This window comes from Diplotaxodon limnothrissa, linkage group LG14 (genome assembly GCF_057381915.1).
Source record: "Diplotaxodon limnothrissa isolate DT_005_m linkage group LG14, D_limnothrissa_male_GT1.1, whole genome shotgun sequence".
Lineage (NCBI taxonomy): Eukaryota > Metazoa > Chordata > Actinopteri > Cichliformes > Cichlidae > Diplotaxodon > Diplotaxodon limnothrissa.
The window spans coordinates 38,881,813-38,899,115 of record NC_140609.1 but is presented as its reverse complement, the minus strand read 5'-3'; the positions used below and the strand labels follow the sequence as shown (position 1 = coordinate 38,899,115).

Genomic DNA, 17,303 nt, shown 5'->3' with positions numbered 1-17,303 from the left:
CTCTTTAATTCAGTCAAAAAGCATATGAAGTACTTTTAAACACAGGGATTTGCAACATGAACGCCTCCAGAATTTTGGGTGGCACCACTAAAAATATCAAGGTGGCCCAGGACAGGAAATAGTGAGGGGACATACAAAGTGACACAATACAAATGAATGAAATTGCAGGATTAATAACAAGGTAACGTTTCAACTCATTGTAGGGTGTCTTCCTCTTTATTAAATGTATTGAAATTATTACCAACATAGAGTGGTCTTGCCAACAAATTTTGTGGGGAGGCCAGTGCCCCCACTATTTCCCCATTGGTGGCGCCCCTGATTTGCAATCAGTGCAACAGGAAATAGTAATAACGTATAATTAATTTTAAAGAAAGTAATCAGAGGAACGGTGACGCGCATCTGATTTATTTTGAAAGGCTTCACCGGAAGTGCGTCTTCTCGGTGGGTCGTGCTTGCCGGTGTCGGTGTGTAGGAGCGGCCGGTTCCTCCCAGCAGCCACACCGTTTAGAAGCAGAGCTTTTCTTCACACAGCAGCAGCGGCACACACCGGATATTCATCTCATTAAAAACACTCACGGCTGGAAGCGGCGAGAGAAGAAGGACTCTTTCCTGGCTCGGTTATCCCTCCCCGTCCCGCCTCTCTGATTTGGGTCGTCTTTGCTCTCCCCCCCCCCCCATTTTTATTTTTTATTTTTGTACATTTTTGCCTGTGACAGTTTCTCCGTGGCGCACTCAGGTTTCTTTTGCTGACATGGTAGATTATCACGCTGCCAATAACCAGTCGACCGTCGGCGGGGCGCAAACGTACATGGAGCAGGAGAACGACTGGGACCGAGATCTGCTGCTGGACCCGGCCTGGGAGAAGCAGCAGAGGAAGGTAAGGCAGCCGAAGTCTCGGGGCCCAGCTGGGCCGAGTGGAGCCGGGCTCGGAGGAGGCGGGCAGAAAGAAAAATGGCAGTGGAGGAAGGATGCGATGGGGAGGTCAGAGACCGAGTGTGGGCCTCGGTGTAGCTTCACAAACCCCGCATTTACTCCCAGTGCTATTCGCCTTCTCTCTCCTCAGCCCGGGGGTCCTCCGAGCTCTACTCCTCGGTGCAAAGCCCCCCCACATAAGCTGGTTTCCTCCTCTCTAAATCACTGAATGAAAAGTCCTGAGTGTGTGTGTGTGATATTAGCTGCAGCTTTCACTCCTTCAGATGTGATTTTTTTCCCCCCTCCTCTGAGTGGAAACAAGGCGCCACATTGTTGCAGAAAAATCCACGCTGTGATTGTGCAGACAGCTCAGCCTCACGATAACCGCACAGCGGACTTTACGAAGGCTTCGTGCAGGCGGCTCGCCTCCCTGGCACGCCTGCTTGTGTGGTTGGTTGGAGGCCGATAAAATTGTTGGAAGATCCGACCGATACTGTGGCGTTAAAGGCCGATATTCAGAGAATTTCAAGTTGAGGATTCTCAAGCATTTCGAGAGATGCTTCGGGTGATATGCGGGCAACTGAAATTCTTTCGCGGTTAACTTTTTCTCTTCTATCCTTCAGAGTGCTTTGGTCATTGCAGCTATTCTGAGATCGGTTACAAATGATTACATAGTGATTTGTAGATCCCGTGATGATCGAGGTTATTTAATCCCAAGCCACAGTGCTAAGGTGTTAAAATGAAATAAAGCTGAGCTGTCAGCAGTAATGCTGTACGAGCAGAGCACTTCTCTCTGGTGTGACAGTGGTTCTCTCAGCTCTGGACGCCCACTTCCTGAGCTGCAGATTTAAACCAGCTTTAGGATTATTCAGCAAAAATGTGGAGAAGCCAAATAACATGAAACCACTCAGTTGGCACCGTGAGTGCATCTGGCTATTCAGCTTCACAGATCACCAACACTCTGACCCCAATAAGAACATTTTGAGTCTTTTCAATAATCTGAAACGTGGTCCCCTTCCTGTCCACTCATCTTTCTCTTCTTCCTCCTCAGCAATGGCTGAGCTAGCTTTTTTATTCTTGAACTGCTTGATATTCTGCAAAGTGGTTATAAATGATGTTACACTAGAGCTGCTTGAGTATGGAAAAAATACAATTATTTTGGTTATGTAACATGATTAATCCTAAACTTAGTCTTATAATGATGTACGATTGCCCTCCCAAACTTGGATATAATTCAGATGAGAAGGTGTTGAGGGTGACAGCTGCTGCTGCGTCCAGACTAGCAGATGTGAAGAAGTTCAGCGGATGCACTTGATGTGTAAAATAACCCAAATTAGGTCTTTGTAGGGAAGAAGAATGCAGACAAACTAATCACTTTATACTTTCCGATTAATTACCCCGCCCTGTGATGCACCCGTGCTCTTACCACACCACTAAACCGCTCCCACATCAAATGCTTTACCTTCTAAATCTTCAGAAGGGAGCAGCGAGGCGGTCTAATGGAAGATAATTTGAAGTGAGGAATGATTAAGAGTATCTCTTTCATTGACTGGCTGGATGACTGACATACTTTTTGTTGGTGTGACGGCATGCCGAGCCTCGACTCCTGCATTGCTGTTAGGCCGCTCAGCATTTTAGTCATCGCCGACATCACGCTCCCTCCACCTGAGGTTAGGCGACTCTGTGCGCGCTCTGCGTGTTTGCCCACACATCGCACGGGTCAAAGTTTCTTGTAAAGGAAAACCTCTCCTACAATCATTAACAGAGCGGAGGCCTGCAGTACAGACCTGTGCTGAGGTTGGGTCCTGCAGTGGAGGCTGATGGGTATTTGGTTGATTGGGGACGCGTCCCCTTGCCAAACATTTAGCCAGAGTGATGGAGGTAGGGAGGGGTACAAGGGCAAATTCCTGTGGTGTATTCATTCAAACTCACTGTGCCAGTTACTACTCAAAAATGTAGATATGCCTCCCGCAAGCATATCGAGACAAATGGCTATAATGAGTGTGGGAATGGCTTGTCCTCCCTGTGTGTGTGAGGGGGGAGTCTGAAAGGTCAAAAACAGGAGCAGTGTGTCACAAGCAACATTTTCCATCCTGCTGCCTGCAGCCCATTGACAGTGTTGAGTGATATAAGAATGGAAAATCAGCTGGGTTTTTATTAGTTTGGCCTTTTTTTATTTTATTTTGGGGACACAGAGCAGCTCTACCTCATCGAGTCACGAGGACACTCAAACACTGAAACTTTTCAGTAATCCAGAAAAGAGAAACGAATGCAGGAGGTGCTTGAAAAGAAGACATTTGGCTTTATGCTGCACCAGAATAACTTGTTTCAGGACTCCTGTGAGAGTCATTTCAGCTCTTTGGCAGAAGCAGCGTTTGTCCTTGTAGTTGTCCGTTTCGTACATTTCTCAACACCCCAGAGTAGCTGGACCGAGCCCACGCAAGTCCAGTAAATTGCAGTTTGTTACAGACTAAGCTCCTCGCCTGACAAACGTGCAATTAAGTCTTTCTCGCTGCTCGGTCGCACGTTCAAACACGCCAAAGTACGCAGTGACGCCACCGAAGGCTTTTTTTATTGCCGCTGTGGCAGACTGCTCATGCAAATCCAGCTCCTCAGCGACAGTTAGGCTGCGCATACTTTTTTGTGTCACGTGGCAGGGAGGAGGCAGGGCCAGGTGGGTGGATGAGCTAACGAGGAAAGTAGTAAAGTACTTGGCATCACCAGAGAGGGGCTGTTCTTATTTATCGAAGTGATACTACTTTGAGGTTAATGGAAACTTGCCCCACCACTAGCTTTGGGATAGTTCACACAAAAAGGACAACAGCAGCTGATAAATGTTTTTCAAGTGAAAGAGCCGAGGTGAAGATTTCTTCTTTGCAAAGAGACAAAAATAAAGAAACCTACATGCCAGAGTTTCCTTTCTTCCCTCATCTCCTGTCAGGAGCTCGGAGCAGTGATTGGGAAATGTTTCCTCTCGTAAATCAGCTGTGGTCACCGACTCTGATGGTTATCGGAGCTTATTTTCCTACACTGACAGCCGTTTCAATCTCACAGCCAATTTGTACTGAACTGATTGTGATATGGATGCAGACTTTGTAACTGACTGAAGGGTTGTGGGCAGTAGATGGGGAATCATTTCCATTTTACAGTACCTGTCAGGTGGCTCATTGGGGTGATTTTATACCTGTGTTAATTATGCTTTTTATTTCTTAGACAAACAGTCCTTTACAATCAGAGTTGATGTGTTTCGGTGCAGATGTGTTCTGCAGTGCAATTTGTTTACAGTGAGCCATCCCCCCCCGCCACACACACACAAGTGCTCACATTAACAACACAAAACGCACACTGAGTTTTCTTCCATTGCTGGCAAGGTGGGCAGCTGGGCACAATGATAGTTTGTTCTTTTGCCGCCCACTTTCGCATGCTTTCTGTGGAGACTGTGTGGCTGGAAGAAGGAGAAGAAAGTTCAGATGGCCCGGTTTTGGCTCAGGACAAACTGTGAGTGGCATTTTTGTCAGGACAAATGGACCGAACAATGCATCCTGCACCACACTGCATGCAAAGGCTGCCAGGCTGCTCCCCCCCCCCCCCCCACCCCCCCCCTCCCAGCCTGCCTTCCTGCTTCAAAACAACATTTAAAGGAATGAAGGGAGCTGAAAATGTCTGAAGGAGTCTGGCTAAAAAGCCTGTTTGTTAAACAGCCGTGGTCACTAGTATGGTGACCATTGTCTCAGTATGGAGACAATAAAAGGAACCATCGGCCTGGGGTGTGGCGGATATCGGAGGAAGCTCATGTGTTCAAGTAGAGATCAATTAAAGCTGCTTTATAAGATGTCACCACCAAAAATGTGTTTTTCATGTTTAGGGTTTTCAGAGTTCAGAATAAACCAAGTGTATATAAGATCCAATTTATTATAAAGTATAATTATGTATACTGTTGGGAAATTCCTCTCTGTATTTAACCCATTCACTCAGTGAAGCAGTGGGCAGCCATTGGGCCCCCGGGGATCAGTGTGTAGGGACGGTACCTCAGGGTAGCCGTTCAGTGGATTCGAACCCCCGACCTTCCGATCATGGGGTCACCACTCTTACCTACTGAGCTATCCCTGTGCCATCAAGTAGGTCAGGGATCAGAAAGTGTTCTGATCTGAAATCAAACCATGATCTTATGCAGTAAAAACGAAACCAAAACAATTAGACTGTACTGTGTTGTTGTCTCTGTTACTATGTTGGAGGTGGGCAGCTGGTTACGCTGTCCAACTATAAAACCACAGTGAACCAATCAGGAGCGGAATATCTTATCTGACACAGATGCACTGTAGCTGTACGTGTGGTATCAGGGAAGAAGGGATTTTATTGGCCAGTCCGAGTCTTCGAGTCTAAGTTTTTGGACACTGGGTGCAATTATGTTTCTTACATGGAAGAATTGATTGAATTATAGCTGTGGGATATTGGCAGAAAACATAAATATGGACAGTGTTCATAGCTGTCAATATTTGTTAAAGCTTTTGTTTAATCAGGAAGTCCCTTGAGAGTAATCCTTTGTTATATATATATTTTTTGGCCAAGAATGGAAACTATTACAAAAAACAAAACAAAGAAGGTCCAGCCTGGTTTGGATGTTAGACGTCTCGTATTTGCTCACAGTAAATGTAGAAAAGCTCATTTCTTTACGTGTGAAGGAGCTGATACAATAGTTTGCTGCCTGTTTTATGAATCTACGACTTTAGATTTCAGTGGATGATCTTGCTCGACATGATGACACAGGTTAGTGAGGTTGCTTGTCTCTGGTGGCACAAAACCTCTTCCTTGTTTTGGTCTCTAGTTAAAACGGCGCTGTTCCACCCCCCCCAGCGCCCGACAGAACTTCAGTTTTTGTTGGAATTTCATTGTTAACACACATTCAATGGACAAAATCTTTAAACTAGGCAACACGTTCCCTTTGCAGAGAGACTCATAGAAACTGTCTTTTGGCGTCAGTGTCTTCACAAATGACTACGTTGCTTTTGGACCAGAGAGATGTTGGTGGTCTTTTTAAAGACGGCACGCTGTAGGTGCATCAGAAGAGTCCATGTTCATGTCCCCGTTGGAAAGTTGTTGTTTACAACTTTTTTTTATGTTTGTTTGCTTTCACATTTGCTTCCCGTCACCTGGAAAGTTTAGGGATTAAAAGTTTCCTGGTTAACTTTTATTATTATCATCATCATCATTAACCTTGAATGTTAAAAACTGCACTTACTAACTATATGAGAGGGTAACCTTTGCGCCCTCCTTTTATGACAGTTTGCATTATGGCACCAAAGGCCACTCTGTGCTTATCAGTGAAACAGCAGCAGGTTTTACAAAATGTCAGGATTCGACGCCCTGTGAATGAGAGCAGGCTGGAGTTTGCTGCCATTCGCGTTATAATATTTAAAGAGATTATGAGCTCTGCGGACTTGTAAAGGGCATCTTTATCTTTTTTTTAATTTATTTATTTCTTATTTAAAGCGTAAACAGTCATTGGCCTGTAAAAGTAAGCAGCACTTAAGGTGGGTAGCAATAAAATAATGATTAGTGAGGCCTCGTCGTGATGGTCCTGGTGTAGTTTCAGTGCTCCGTGTGCTTGAAGCAGATGGATTAGTTGAGGCTGTAAATTTGTGCCCTCTTGTTTTAATCGTACATCCAGTTGACCTTTTCGATGGGAGGTGATGGAAATGCAGTTTTCAGTTATTCTCTTGCTACCAGCTGCTTCCAGGTCAGCTGTGGGAAAGGCCTGTGCCACAGCTGACCGTGACCCAGAATCAGCTTGTGAACCTGAACAACAAACCAGTCAGTCACGCAGACAGTCAGAGCGAGCAGCGAGGAATGTACCCCTCTCCGTTTCCCCCTTTGTCTTCCTCTCTGTTCTGCCATTGGCGGCGGTGAGAGAGCACGCAGGGGGAAACATTCCTTTGGTGGCCTGTTATAGCCTGTTAGGCCAGTGGGAGGGGGTTTTGGACTAAAGGGGGGGCGGGGTGGCCTGTTTTTGCCTGGGATTGGGGGGGGGGGGATTGCAGATGTGGTCGGTGTGGTGGAAAAGAGAACTTTCCTTGGGGGCAAAGGGTACTTGCTCGAGGGGGTGGGGGTTCGGTGGGGTGGGGTTGAAGGCAGTTACGATGTGGCGGAAGTCATGGCGCCAAAAAATATTTTGGCTGCACTTTGGAACCATTTAGTTTCTTTCTAGAGCAGCAGTCAAGTTCAAAGTGCAGATCAGTCATTGGCCGTCACATCATCCAATCAGCTGTGAGATCATAGCACCCGTGAAGCCCAGGGCTGCTATTGATGTTGGTCAGCTGTAGGCCTGTGTGTAGAGGCGGTGGAGCCTAATGTGTCTGTCTTACAAAGAGATCTCTTTACGGTCCGTTTGCCTCCCACAGTCTTTGTGTTTCGGGACTCGAGTTTGTCTGAATGTCGTGGAGACCACAAATCCCCGGGTTCAGTTTCTGGCTGACATAACCTCGGATCTCTTACTAATTGTGGCTGTTCACAAGCTTGCTTCTTGGCTATTGCGCATAGTTATGAGGATTAGTAAATAGCATTTCCCAGTGATGAATTGAAATAGGCAACAATGGAGACTAAGAATTTCCGTTTGGTTTCCTGCCAGTTTGCATGTTGATGGTCTTTAACTCGGAGCTTAGGACCCCCTTAAGTGCATCCTTTACAATGGGATTTGAGGGGAACGCACTGGTTCTCTGCAAGTTCTTTTATCCACTTTCCGTTGTGTTAAGCTGTTAGCAGTTCAAGGTCCAATATTTCTATTGACATCTAATCGAATCTAATGCTTTGCATCATGGTAAAGTTTTCTCTACACTACAATCTGATAGCTGTGAGGTGCTGTTTAGCCACTTATCAAGAGCACATGCAAAACCTCTGCAGATTTCAGCCTTGCTGTTTCAGTTCTGTATTTGACGAGCCCCCCTCAGCTTTGGGTGCTACTATCGTTTTCTTCCTTTTTAAATGAATCAGTTAATGGAAACTTCAGGCTGTGATCGGGGTGTGACTTTCTGAAACCCAAACCAAATGTGTGCTAGAAATGTCAACTGTCTTGCGATGTGACCTGTGCTCATTTAGCTTCTGACAGTTGGTGTCTAGTTAAAACACTCTTAAATGTTTCATTTCGCAAGACTAAAGTTCATTTGAGTAAAGAGTGGAGCTGAAAAGCCTCAGTGGTGGAGATCACTGAGCTTGTGGGCGTGTAAACGGTGGAATTATTAAATACTACCCAGTTGGAACATTTGTTTTGGGGAAGTACTTTGATTAGGGCTGTGGATTTAATTAGATTTTTAACTTGCATTTTGTTAGTGAACCAAACTGTTGAAGATAATCGATCTCAAGTCTCCAGTCCTGTGGATGAACTCAGACTCCACCATCTTGGACTACAGCTGGTGGTGGTCCTCCTTTTTCTCTGCAGTTTGATGAACTTGATGTAGATGCACATAACCCACTTAATTTCATCATCTGCAGTCGATGACGGTGATTTGACGGTGGGACACGACCAAAATGAGTCGTGTTCTTTTTGTACAAATAACAATTCTGCAACAATTAATTGATGATTTTTGATGAATGGGGTTCATGTTGAGCGGATCCTTGGTTTAGGGTCGTCACTCCTCATGTCATAAGTTTTGCACAGAGTAACACTGGATGTGCCTTTCCTCTGTTTCAATGTGTGTGTTCTAATGCAGACCCGGTGGGGGGGGGGGTGTTTGGAGGAAAGCAGCAGAAGAAAGGGATGTGTGTTTAGGTGTGTGTGTGTGTGAAGGGTGGGGGCGTCATTATATTGTGGGTCTTGGTGCAGGGGGTTGGGAGCAGTTAAAAAGTGAGGTTCCCCCCCCCCCCCCCATTACCAGCAGAGCCCCATAGCTGTGGGCTCGTCTGTTTGAGGCTGCTGGTAAACACTGCACAGTTAAACACTAGTTCCTGATGTGCTCGCCCCCACTGCACAGCGGCTCTGCATGGTGCGTTCAGGAACCGGGGGCATGAACTGAGGAACAAACCGAGAACAGTGTGGTGTTGGAAAAAGTTCCTCAAACACTGCATCTGTGTTCAAGACCACAGTAATCTTAGCTCGCATCACCTCTGAATGCGCCTGATTGAGATTCGGCATCAGACAAAATCTGCAGTCAAGCCAGCAGTTAATAATAAAAAACCAAACATGCATCACCAAAACAGCAGCAGGATCAAGTTAGTTGGTGCTGGGTGACCCTGAAAACGTATCTTCCAATACCTGCCCTTGCTCCAGCATCTCTCGCCTGTCTCCATGGCTGCAGAGTGCAGGAAGCAGTCATACGCTGCCGTATCTGCGAGGCTGCACAGCGCTCTGCAGCCTCTTTATTTTTGGAAACAGCACTTCAGAGCTCTGCCATCATCCTGCACCGGTGAGGGAGCGAGAGAGTCGGAATTTGATGAAAATTTGATAAAAGAAATTGAGGAGCATGAAGCAAAACCTTGTTCTCACTGTTGCTATTTCAGACTGCCGTCTGCAGCCACGGAGCGGCCGACGCGTGGTTTTGTTTCTTACGTTGGAGGCTATAGTTGGATGTGTCTTAAGAGGCACTTTTAAGGTGCCATTTTCAGTGTGAAACAATGCATGTGTATACGGTTGGTGTTGCTTTGTCAGTGCAAAGAATTGCAGAACTAAACAAATATGCTTTAAAAGCTTCCTCCTTTTTCTTCCTATTAGTTTATTTCAGCAAACCTGACATTGCAGGGACTCTACAGATGCGTCATCAGCTAAAAAACAGCCTTCTTTTTATTTGTCTGTTTATTGGTGAGATCTGTGTCGCTCACCTGCCCGTGACTCAAATTAGCAGGTTGTTTTTAAAGAGTAGGTGTGATTCTTGTGAAATGGGTGATATTTCGGTGCAGATCAGACCTCAGCGTGTCAGCACTTGCAGACATAAGTGTTGGCTGAAGCAGTTTTCGCACTTGCACTGCAGCTCTGAACTTTTCTACACATTTCTTGACTGAGGTGCCCGTGGAAGTGCAAATGTCAGAGCAGAGGTTAGGTCCCAGTACAGAAAGTCAACGACTGGGTGCCTTCCTTCGTGTTCACTCACCTGAGCTGGGTGGAGAGTTTCCAGTAATGTGACTTCACAGAACACAGAACCTTCACAGACAGTAATGTGACTGTTTAAAGCAGATTATTTCCTGCTGTTCACTGCATGTGAGAAGGGAAAACTATGCAGAGTATGCGAGCCAGATTCTCCTGAAATTGTCCGAAATGTTTGTATGGAAATGGGTTAAATTTGTATTTTTCAGGTCGTCTCCTGGAGGCCCGTGTGGTCGTATGGCAACATCTGTTTGCAGCTGCTGTTGCCCGCTCAGAGATTACATCCAGGCTCCGATGACAAGCTTATACCCAAATCTGACAGATAGGTGGGGAGAGGGATTAATAGGCACATGATAGTCCAGATTGGCTGTGATTTAGGTTGAACGAATATGAACGAGGGTGTTTTAAATGAGACAGAATGCTAACAAATACGTTTTAAACTGCTCCAATCACCTTTGTTTACGCTCGGATGGATTTCATGGGGACTTGAACTAGAGCAGCTGTGCACAGCTGATCATCTTTGCTGCTTTCAGGTCATAACCTTAAAGAGAAAACGGGTCTTCCAATAATATTTTTGTTCTGTAGAATAATACCTGATGGAGAGCTGAATGTTTAGCCACACCTAAACAGGTTATTCTCCCTCCGGTCTGGGTGTGTGAGCGAGATAAGAAAACGCACACAAACACACACAGTACTAGTGTAGTAACAGAACGCGAGCTGGGATGGTAAAGCCTCGCGCTACATCTGGGTCTTAGACACACATCTGGATAGCATGTTTAGCTGGATTTGGAGTTTCCACTGCCTCACAGTCTGACGGCTGCAGAGCTCTGACACAATTAGACCGGCTTTAAAGAAACCGCTGCTGTCACCTGGACATGAATGACAATAAAGCATCCAGAGATTTAAACTAAGAAACTAAGCACGGTTAAGCTGGATGAGATGGGCAGCTGGGAAATTTTGTTTACTTTGATTTAAACCTTTGTTGTCCTCGCCAACATCGGTCAGTGCTGCTCGGCTACCTGAGAGATTGTGGGCTAGACGTTGATCTTAGTGACATGGCACACCTGCACCACGCTCTGTTAGAGTCCCATTATAGAAGCACAAGGAAGGCTCGGCACTAGCCTGGTTAGTTGTAGAGAGTAGATTGTCAAACATGAAAAAATGAAATGGTAAAAAAGTTACATATTTTTGCAGAGTCATTAATACACCTGAGGCATCCTAATCAGTGATGAGTGAACTGAATCATGGATGTTTTCTTGTATTTGTTGCCTTTTTTTTTTGTGGAAACTCTGAACCGAACTCGACCCTGATGGGGAATCACCCGATGAAGCTCTGCAGACATCGGTTAGTCTTTGTTGTGGTGTCGAGACCAGTGCCTCGATCTATGACTTTAAAAACTCAGTAAGAGGAGTGACGATGAGGCAAACAGAGCATGATTCAATCTAATTGTGCATGCGTGTGTTTGTTTCCTGCGCGCTTGTCTCCGATTTCCTCCGAGAGCTCCTGTTGTTTTATTTAACAGCTTTCAAACTGGGACACTGGGCGAAGAGGTGAAGAGGAGAACCCTGCAGGGATGGGGACACACACACACACACACACACACACACACACACACAGAAGTGTCTTGCTTTCCAAGAAATGTACAAAGAGTTGACTCTGCTGGGATCAGTATCATTTTTCTGCTGCTAATTCTGACAAACCGCCATGCCAGTCCACCCAGACTCACGTAAAGCATCCATATAGCGTTTTTAATTTCTCATTGTAGCGAATGCATAGCGATTAGACAGGCACATGGAAATGACTGTCAGGCCATTGTTATGCTTGGCGCAGAATTTTAAGGTAAATTTGGGACTGCTTGTACACCTGAAGCAGAAACCTTTCAGCGGGGTATCAGTGGAGCCTGTGTTGGTTTCAGGGCACATAAAAGGCGCATTAAATATTTACTGATTGTGCCTGGCCTTCAGGTTGTGGTGTGCTCATTTAAAGCGCGGGTGCTCGGTTCCCCTGATAATCCCGCGCAGCACTTTTCCTCTGCACTGTGATTCTCTGAATTTATTTCTCTTTTTTCCCCTTCTGTCTTAGCCAGTGTCGTTAAGGCAACAGAATCAGACAAAAGGAGAGACATTGCTGCTATTTTTAGGCCTTTTGGCCAATGGCTCTTCTAAATGTGTTATTTTGCATCGATGTGATTGTAGCAGTGGGCAGTGTGGGGGTATGCTTTTGCTCAGGCATCTTCAAGACCAGCCCGGGGCCTGATCGTAGCTTCAGCCTGTTCATGAGGAGGGTCCCGCCGAGAATCTGAGGCTAAAGCTTTGGATGAATGGAATGAACAAAAGTGGTCTGTGCAGTGGGGTTTAACTGAAATGAAGACTTTAAATTGGTTCCTGATTGTTCTGCAGAGAACAGGAGCAGAAGTGAAGATGGAAGCAGGAAATCATGTATTTTAAAGGATTATGTCAGCCTGTTAGTGTAAGACTGGATTTAGACTTGCAGGCAGCGAAATGCAGAGAGCTAAAGACAGATGGCTGTTAAACATCTACTGCAGGTTCATTGTCAGTTTATGCAGCTGAGAAGTCGAGGCTTCAAACATGCTGCTGCTTTGGGCCTCAGGGCCTGAACTGAAAAGTGGGAAACGGTTAATCTTCTTTACTTTTTCTGCTGCAACTTAATAAAGACGATTTTTGGAAAGAAATATTATTTTTTTTCAGTCAGATATGACCCAACCTGTGCTCAGAAATGGTCTTTTTCCTCAGTTTCTGTGGTGACGATGCTCGTATTAAATAGTGAGACTTCAGTCAGTTTCATCTGATGTCACAGACTGCAGAAAATCCTTATATGGTCATCTCAGGCAGTCTTAAAACCCCACCCACCTGCTGTTTTAAACCTTTTTATGATGGACAGCCAATCAGAAAGAAGCCTGCTTGAAAGACAAGGAGTTAAGATGCCTCGTTTCAGACTGGAGTTCTAAATGAGGATTATTTTGATCTGTGAATCATGCAAAGCTACTCTAGAGTCCAAGTCTCCTTTTAATAGCATAAGCATGGAGAAATAATCTGTTCATTGAACTTAAAAATGCAGTTATCGATGTAAAGGCCTCAGCTGTAAAGAGCAAAGACGATGGAACTGCAGCTCCGAGTTCACTTCTCGGGAGTCGTAGTAGTGAATAAAGGGGAAGGAAGGCTCTGAGGTTTGTGTGGTTTTTAAATATAAAGTCACTGCACACGCAAACAGTCAGACGAGTCCTCTGAGTCAGGCCAGAGAGACAGACAGATACTGTGTCTGTGTGTCACCCCTGCGTTAATGGACCAGATGGCGGGCAAAGAGCGGAGGGAATGCCTGCAGATCAGGCCGACTGTACGCTGAATGGAAGCACACAACAGGGAATAATTGGCCTCCAGTTTTTATCTGAGCTGTCACATTAGCAGCGTTAAACGTTTGTGAATAACGCACACTTGTCTTCATGCACGCTTACAATTATTACATACAGAAAACAGAAGCAATTAAGTAGTTAGAGCGACGCTAAATCAGCAGGGGGCCGTCTTTTTCTCATCACTTTGTTCTTAAAGTATTTTCAGCTGTCAGTTAACATATGAATCCAGCTGCTGCAGTGCACAGTCACACCACTCGCCACTCGCCGCTGGTCTCAATGTGGGTCAGGGAAGTCCTCTGCGCCATCGGCCACGAGCTTACTATCCTGTCTGATCCAATCAAAGCTGGCCTGCAGGGGATTATTTTAGCTACCGTTCCCCCCCAGTTAACAAAGATCCCTCTGTTGGCTCTCCTCTGAGTCACAGTGCTGTGGGAGCACACAGCAGCATGCACGTGCAGTTAACACACATCAGGATACTCTGGAGTAGCTTCATAGTGGCATAGCTTTATATCTGGTGTGTGTGTGTGTGTGTGTGTGTGTGTGAGAGCTGTGGAGACACGAGGGCTCGATTCTTAAGCCGCAGCATTTCCTGCTGAACTCACGACTGCAGTATCACAGCTTCTCTGCTGACATTTTAGCGCCTTTCTGAAGCTGAAGCGTTATTTTTACTTTCAGTCTGGCAGCCATGCAAACATGGAGCGGTGCAAATTTCCAGATGTTCTGCTTTGTAAAACGACAGGAGGACAGAAGTGCAGATATTTAAAGAGCAGAATAGTTTTTCTTTGGACATCAGGTCCTGAGATGCGTTTTAAACCTTCTAAAAATAAGATGCTGTACTCTTGTGTTGCTTAGCAACAGCCCTTAAGCAGAGCTGTGGTGCTAATATGGCGACCGTGGTAAGCTGCATGACCAAAGTATGTATCAGGATTTCTTTATTGAATTTTATAACAGGTTTTAAAGAAACTAGCTTATCAGCAGCTGTGATGCCACTTAGTCTGCACCAGCAGCATCTCACTCCCAAAGGGGGCACGAAGGCTAAAAAAACCTCGAGTATAAAAATCTTACATCATCTTATAAACAGCTTTCTCACCTTCAGCCTCCCACACACTCAGACTTCATTACTGTACAAATAAATGTGTTGCAGACCTAAAAAATCCATGAAATATGGCAACATTAAGAGTAAATTGTGATTTCAGCTGCAGCCGCCCATAAGTACAAAAATTTAGATGTGATTATTTTTGATCTGTGTCAAAGGTCGTTCAAATCTGAGAAGCCACAGAGAGACGCAAGGCTTAGTTCTTACAAGTGAAGCGGAGGAAACCAGATAAACGCTAACACAGCTGAGGTGCAAACGTTCAAGAGGAAGTTCAGCATCTGGCTCTTCTAGCGTTTTCATCCCAGGCAGCTTGGACGTGCAGCACCATCGGAGCATCCTGCTCGGAGCTTTGATATGAACGCTGTGTTAAATACTATTTTCCCCACAGGCTAAAGAGATGTTACAGTTTGAATGTCTGTGTAACTGAAGGATCTGGCCATGGAGGCTGAAAGATGGGCGTAGTCGTCGGTTTGAACTGTGATTTTGTTTTTTTTATTATTTATCTTTTGGTGCTGTGATTTTCAGCAGCGTATGTGTTGATAAAGCCAGACGTGATCACATTTAGATTATCAGCTAATGCTGGAAAGCTGCATCCACAGACATTTGTGCTGCATAAAATTTAAATCATAGAACTTCAGTCACCAAATCGTTTCGTATCGTTTGTTTCATTGCATGTTTCCAAAGGCTCCAGCACCACAAACACAGCCCGGAGCTCCAGTTCAGTGCTTTGAAGTTGCCAAGATGAAGCCTAGCAGATGTCCAGCAGCCTTATCAGCACCACCTCTCAGTCAAAGCAACTACACCCATAATAATCTTTTAGTTTTAATTCTAGTTAAACAGCTGACTGTTGTTAGGAAGATGGTCTCCATAGAAACCAAACCGGGTTGTTGTAGCAGGCTGTAAATGTGTTTATTTTCACTGTAAAGTTTTAATACGGGAGTCTGTGGGGACTGACTCAAGTGGACAGTAGAGGAACTGCAGTTTCTGGCACATCATTCATTTCTCAGAAGGTTGTCGCTCGTGTCCGGCTCCACAGAATAATCCACTGTTAACAGATTTGACTCAAATGCGTTTTGTAAAAACTGAGTTTGTTTTAAAAGAGGCGTCTGATTTTTGCATACAACATAATCCTAATTTGAATGAGTGAGTGTTGATTTTGTACACAGTTCTAATCAAGCAGCTTTTGTCTGCAGACAGAGAAAGTGGTCGAGAGGATCAGACTGTCACTGATTCACTGTCTGCACATCCTGGCTGCTCCATAGCTGCAGGACAAGTGGGGGATGCTGTAATATGAAAGTCATTTTAAAAGGATTACATTGAGTTTTCGGAGCCCCCTCCCAACAGACCCGACCTGTGCACAGTGGTAGCTGCCTTGACTGAGCACTGCACCCTGAGGGGCTCAGAGGGGGGTGCTGCGTCTACTGTGTGCTGGTGTGTTTTTTAAGAGCTCAGCCTCACGAGTGTATCTGGGGCATGAGGATCACTGCATTAAATCAACTTAAGGTTTTAGGTTAGTGTGGGAGGAGTGTGTGTGGATTCATGATCACCACTGTGCAACCATTTTGGGTTTACAAGATGTTGAACTGGGCAAAGACATAAATCCAGAGAAGGAGGAGCCGAACTTTCTCTCACAATAGTTTCTAGATTTAAATGAATCGGTTAATATAGGTAATTATCAAGTTAACTGCTGGTTGCACACACAGTTGTCTCTTAAGCTGCCTCTGTGTCTGACGTGGAGACTGATCGAATTAAATTGTGTGTATAGTTTTATTTTTATAGCAAAATCAAACCCTTGGAGCAGAACTGTGGGATGTTTCAGGTCACCTCATGAAGGAGCCTGATCGTTCGGGTTTTTGTATTGCTGTGGAAGCAATATGGCCGCTCCTTCTAGTCCCTGTTAGCACCTTTGACGCTCAGCTGAAGGCTTTTCTGGGAGCTGTTAGAGCGGCCTGATAATACAGCAGCCGAGCCCAGAAGCAACAGATGCACAGACTCGTTTTCAGCATCACTCGGAGGCAGATGAAAGAAGGCAGACGGACATATTTGTTTAATGTGCGAGTTAAAGCACGTGTTTCTGATCAAAGGCTCCTTACAGTAATGTCCATTTACATGCTGATTTGCTTCAGGATCAGCTTAGTGTGTGTGTGTGTGTGTGTGTCAGAGTCACAGTGCTGGTGATTCACAAAGCTATAAAGGGCAGGGTGAGCTCAGGAATGTGTGACTGAGCGGGACCGTGTGGGGGTGTGTGTGTGGGTGGCTTGTAGGGTCATCAACAAGCGGAAACTCGGAGGAACAAACAATGTGCTGCTCTGGGTGCAGGTTTGGACCCTCTGAGCTCAGCATCAGGAAGTTCCTACAGTCTGTGGGGACAGTGCATAAAAATAACTCATTTCATGTTGAACATTTTGAGATCTGATTTTTATTTAACTCTTTCTGAATTTATTAAAATGAATTTCCTGTTTTATTTTGGTTTTTCTTATAGAACAGCCTCCCAAATCTACGTTTCCATTCTTCGTCTCTTTTATAACACGCTGACTTTTATAACTTTGAGCTGTTCTGTTTGGTTTCAGTTTGGTCAGAGTTCAGTTTACTATATATCACCTCACATAAACACTAAATGGCTCTTACAGCAAATGATCCATGTGTTGGTTTCAGCTCCAGTATTTCCTGCATCTTTGGTACCGTCACTTCCTTTGTTAGTGCTAAAGTTATTAAGTTATCAGTAGCTGTCACATCCTTTTTCCTGCCTGCTGCAGTAACACAGCTGAACTCTATCAGCGTCAGTGAGATGGCGTTAGTGATTTAACCACACCAGAGCGTCGACTCTGCGCCGCTGTAGAAAGAAGACAAAGAAC

At 45.2% G+C, this 17,303-nt stretch overlaps 1 protein-coding gene across 2 annotated transcripts in view; it reads left to right on the top strand.

Moving 5' to 3' along the window:
- Nucleotides 1–506: 506 nt before the first annotated feature.
- The window catches only part of LOC146619468 (alpha-actinin-4-like), a 57,439-nt gene continuing 40,642 nt past the window's right edge, over nucleotides 507–17,303 (top strand). For both annotated transcript variants that reach the window (XM_085371273.1, XM_085371272.1), the window contains exon 1: nucleotides 507–877. In XM_085371273.1, coding sequence (XP_085227399.1) covers nucleotides 752–877 — 126 coding nt within the window. In that variant the 5' untranslated portion in view covers nucleotides 507–751. The remainder of the gene's footprint in view (nucleotides 878–17,303) is intronic.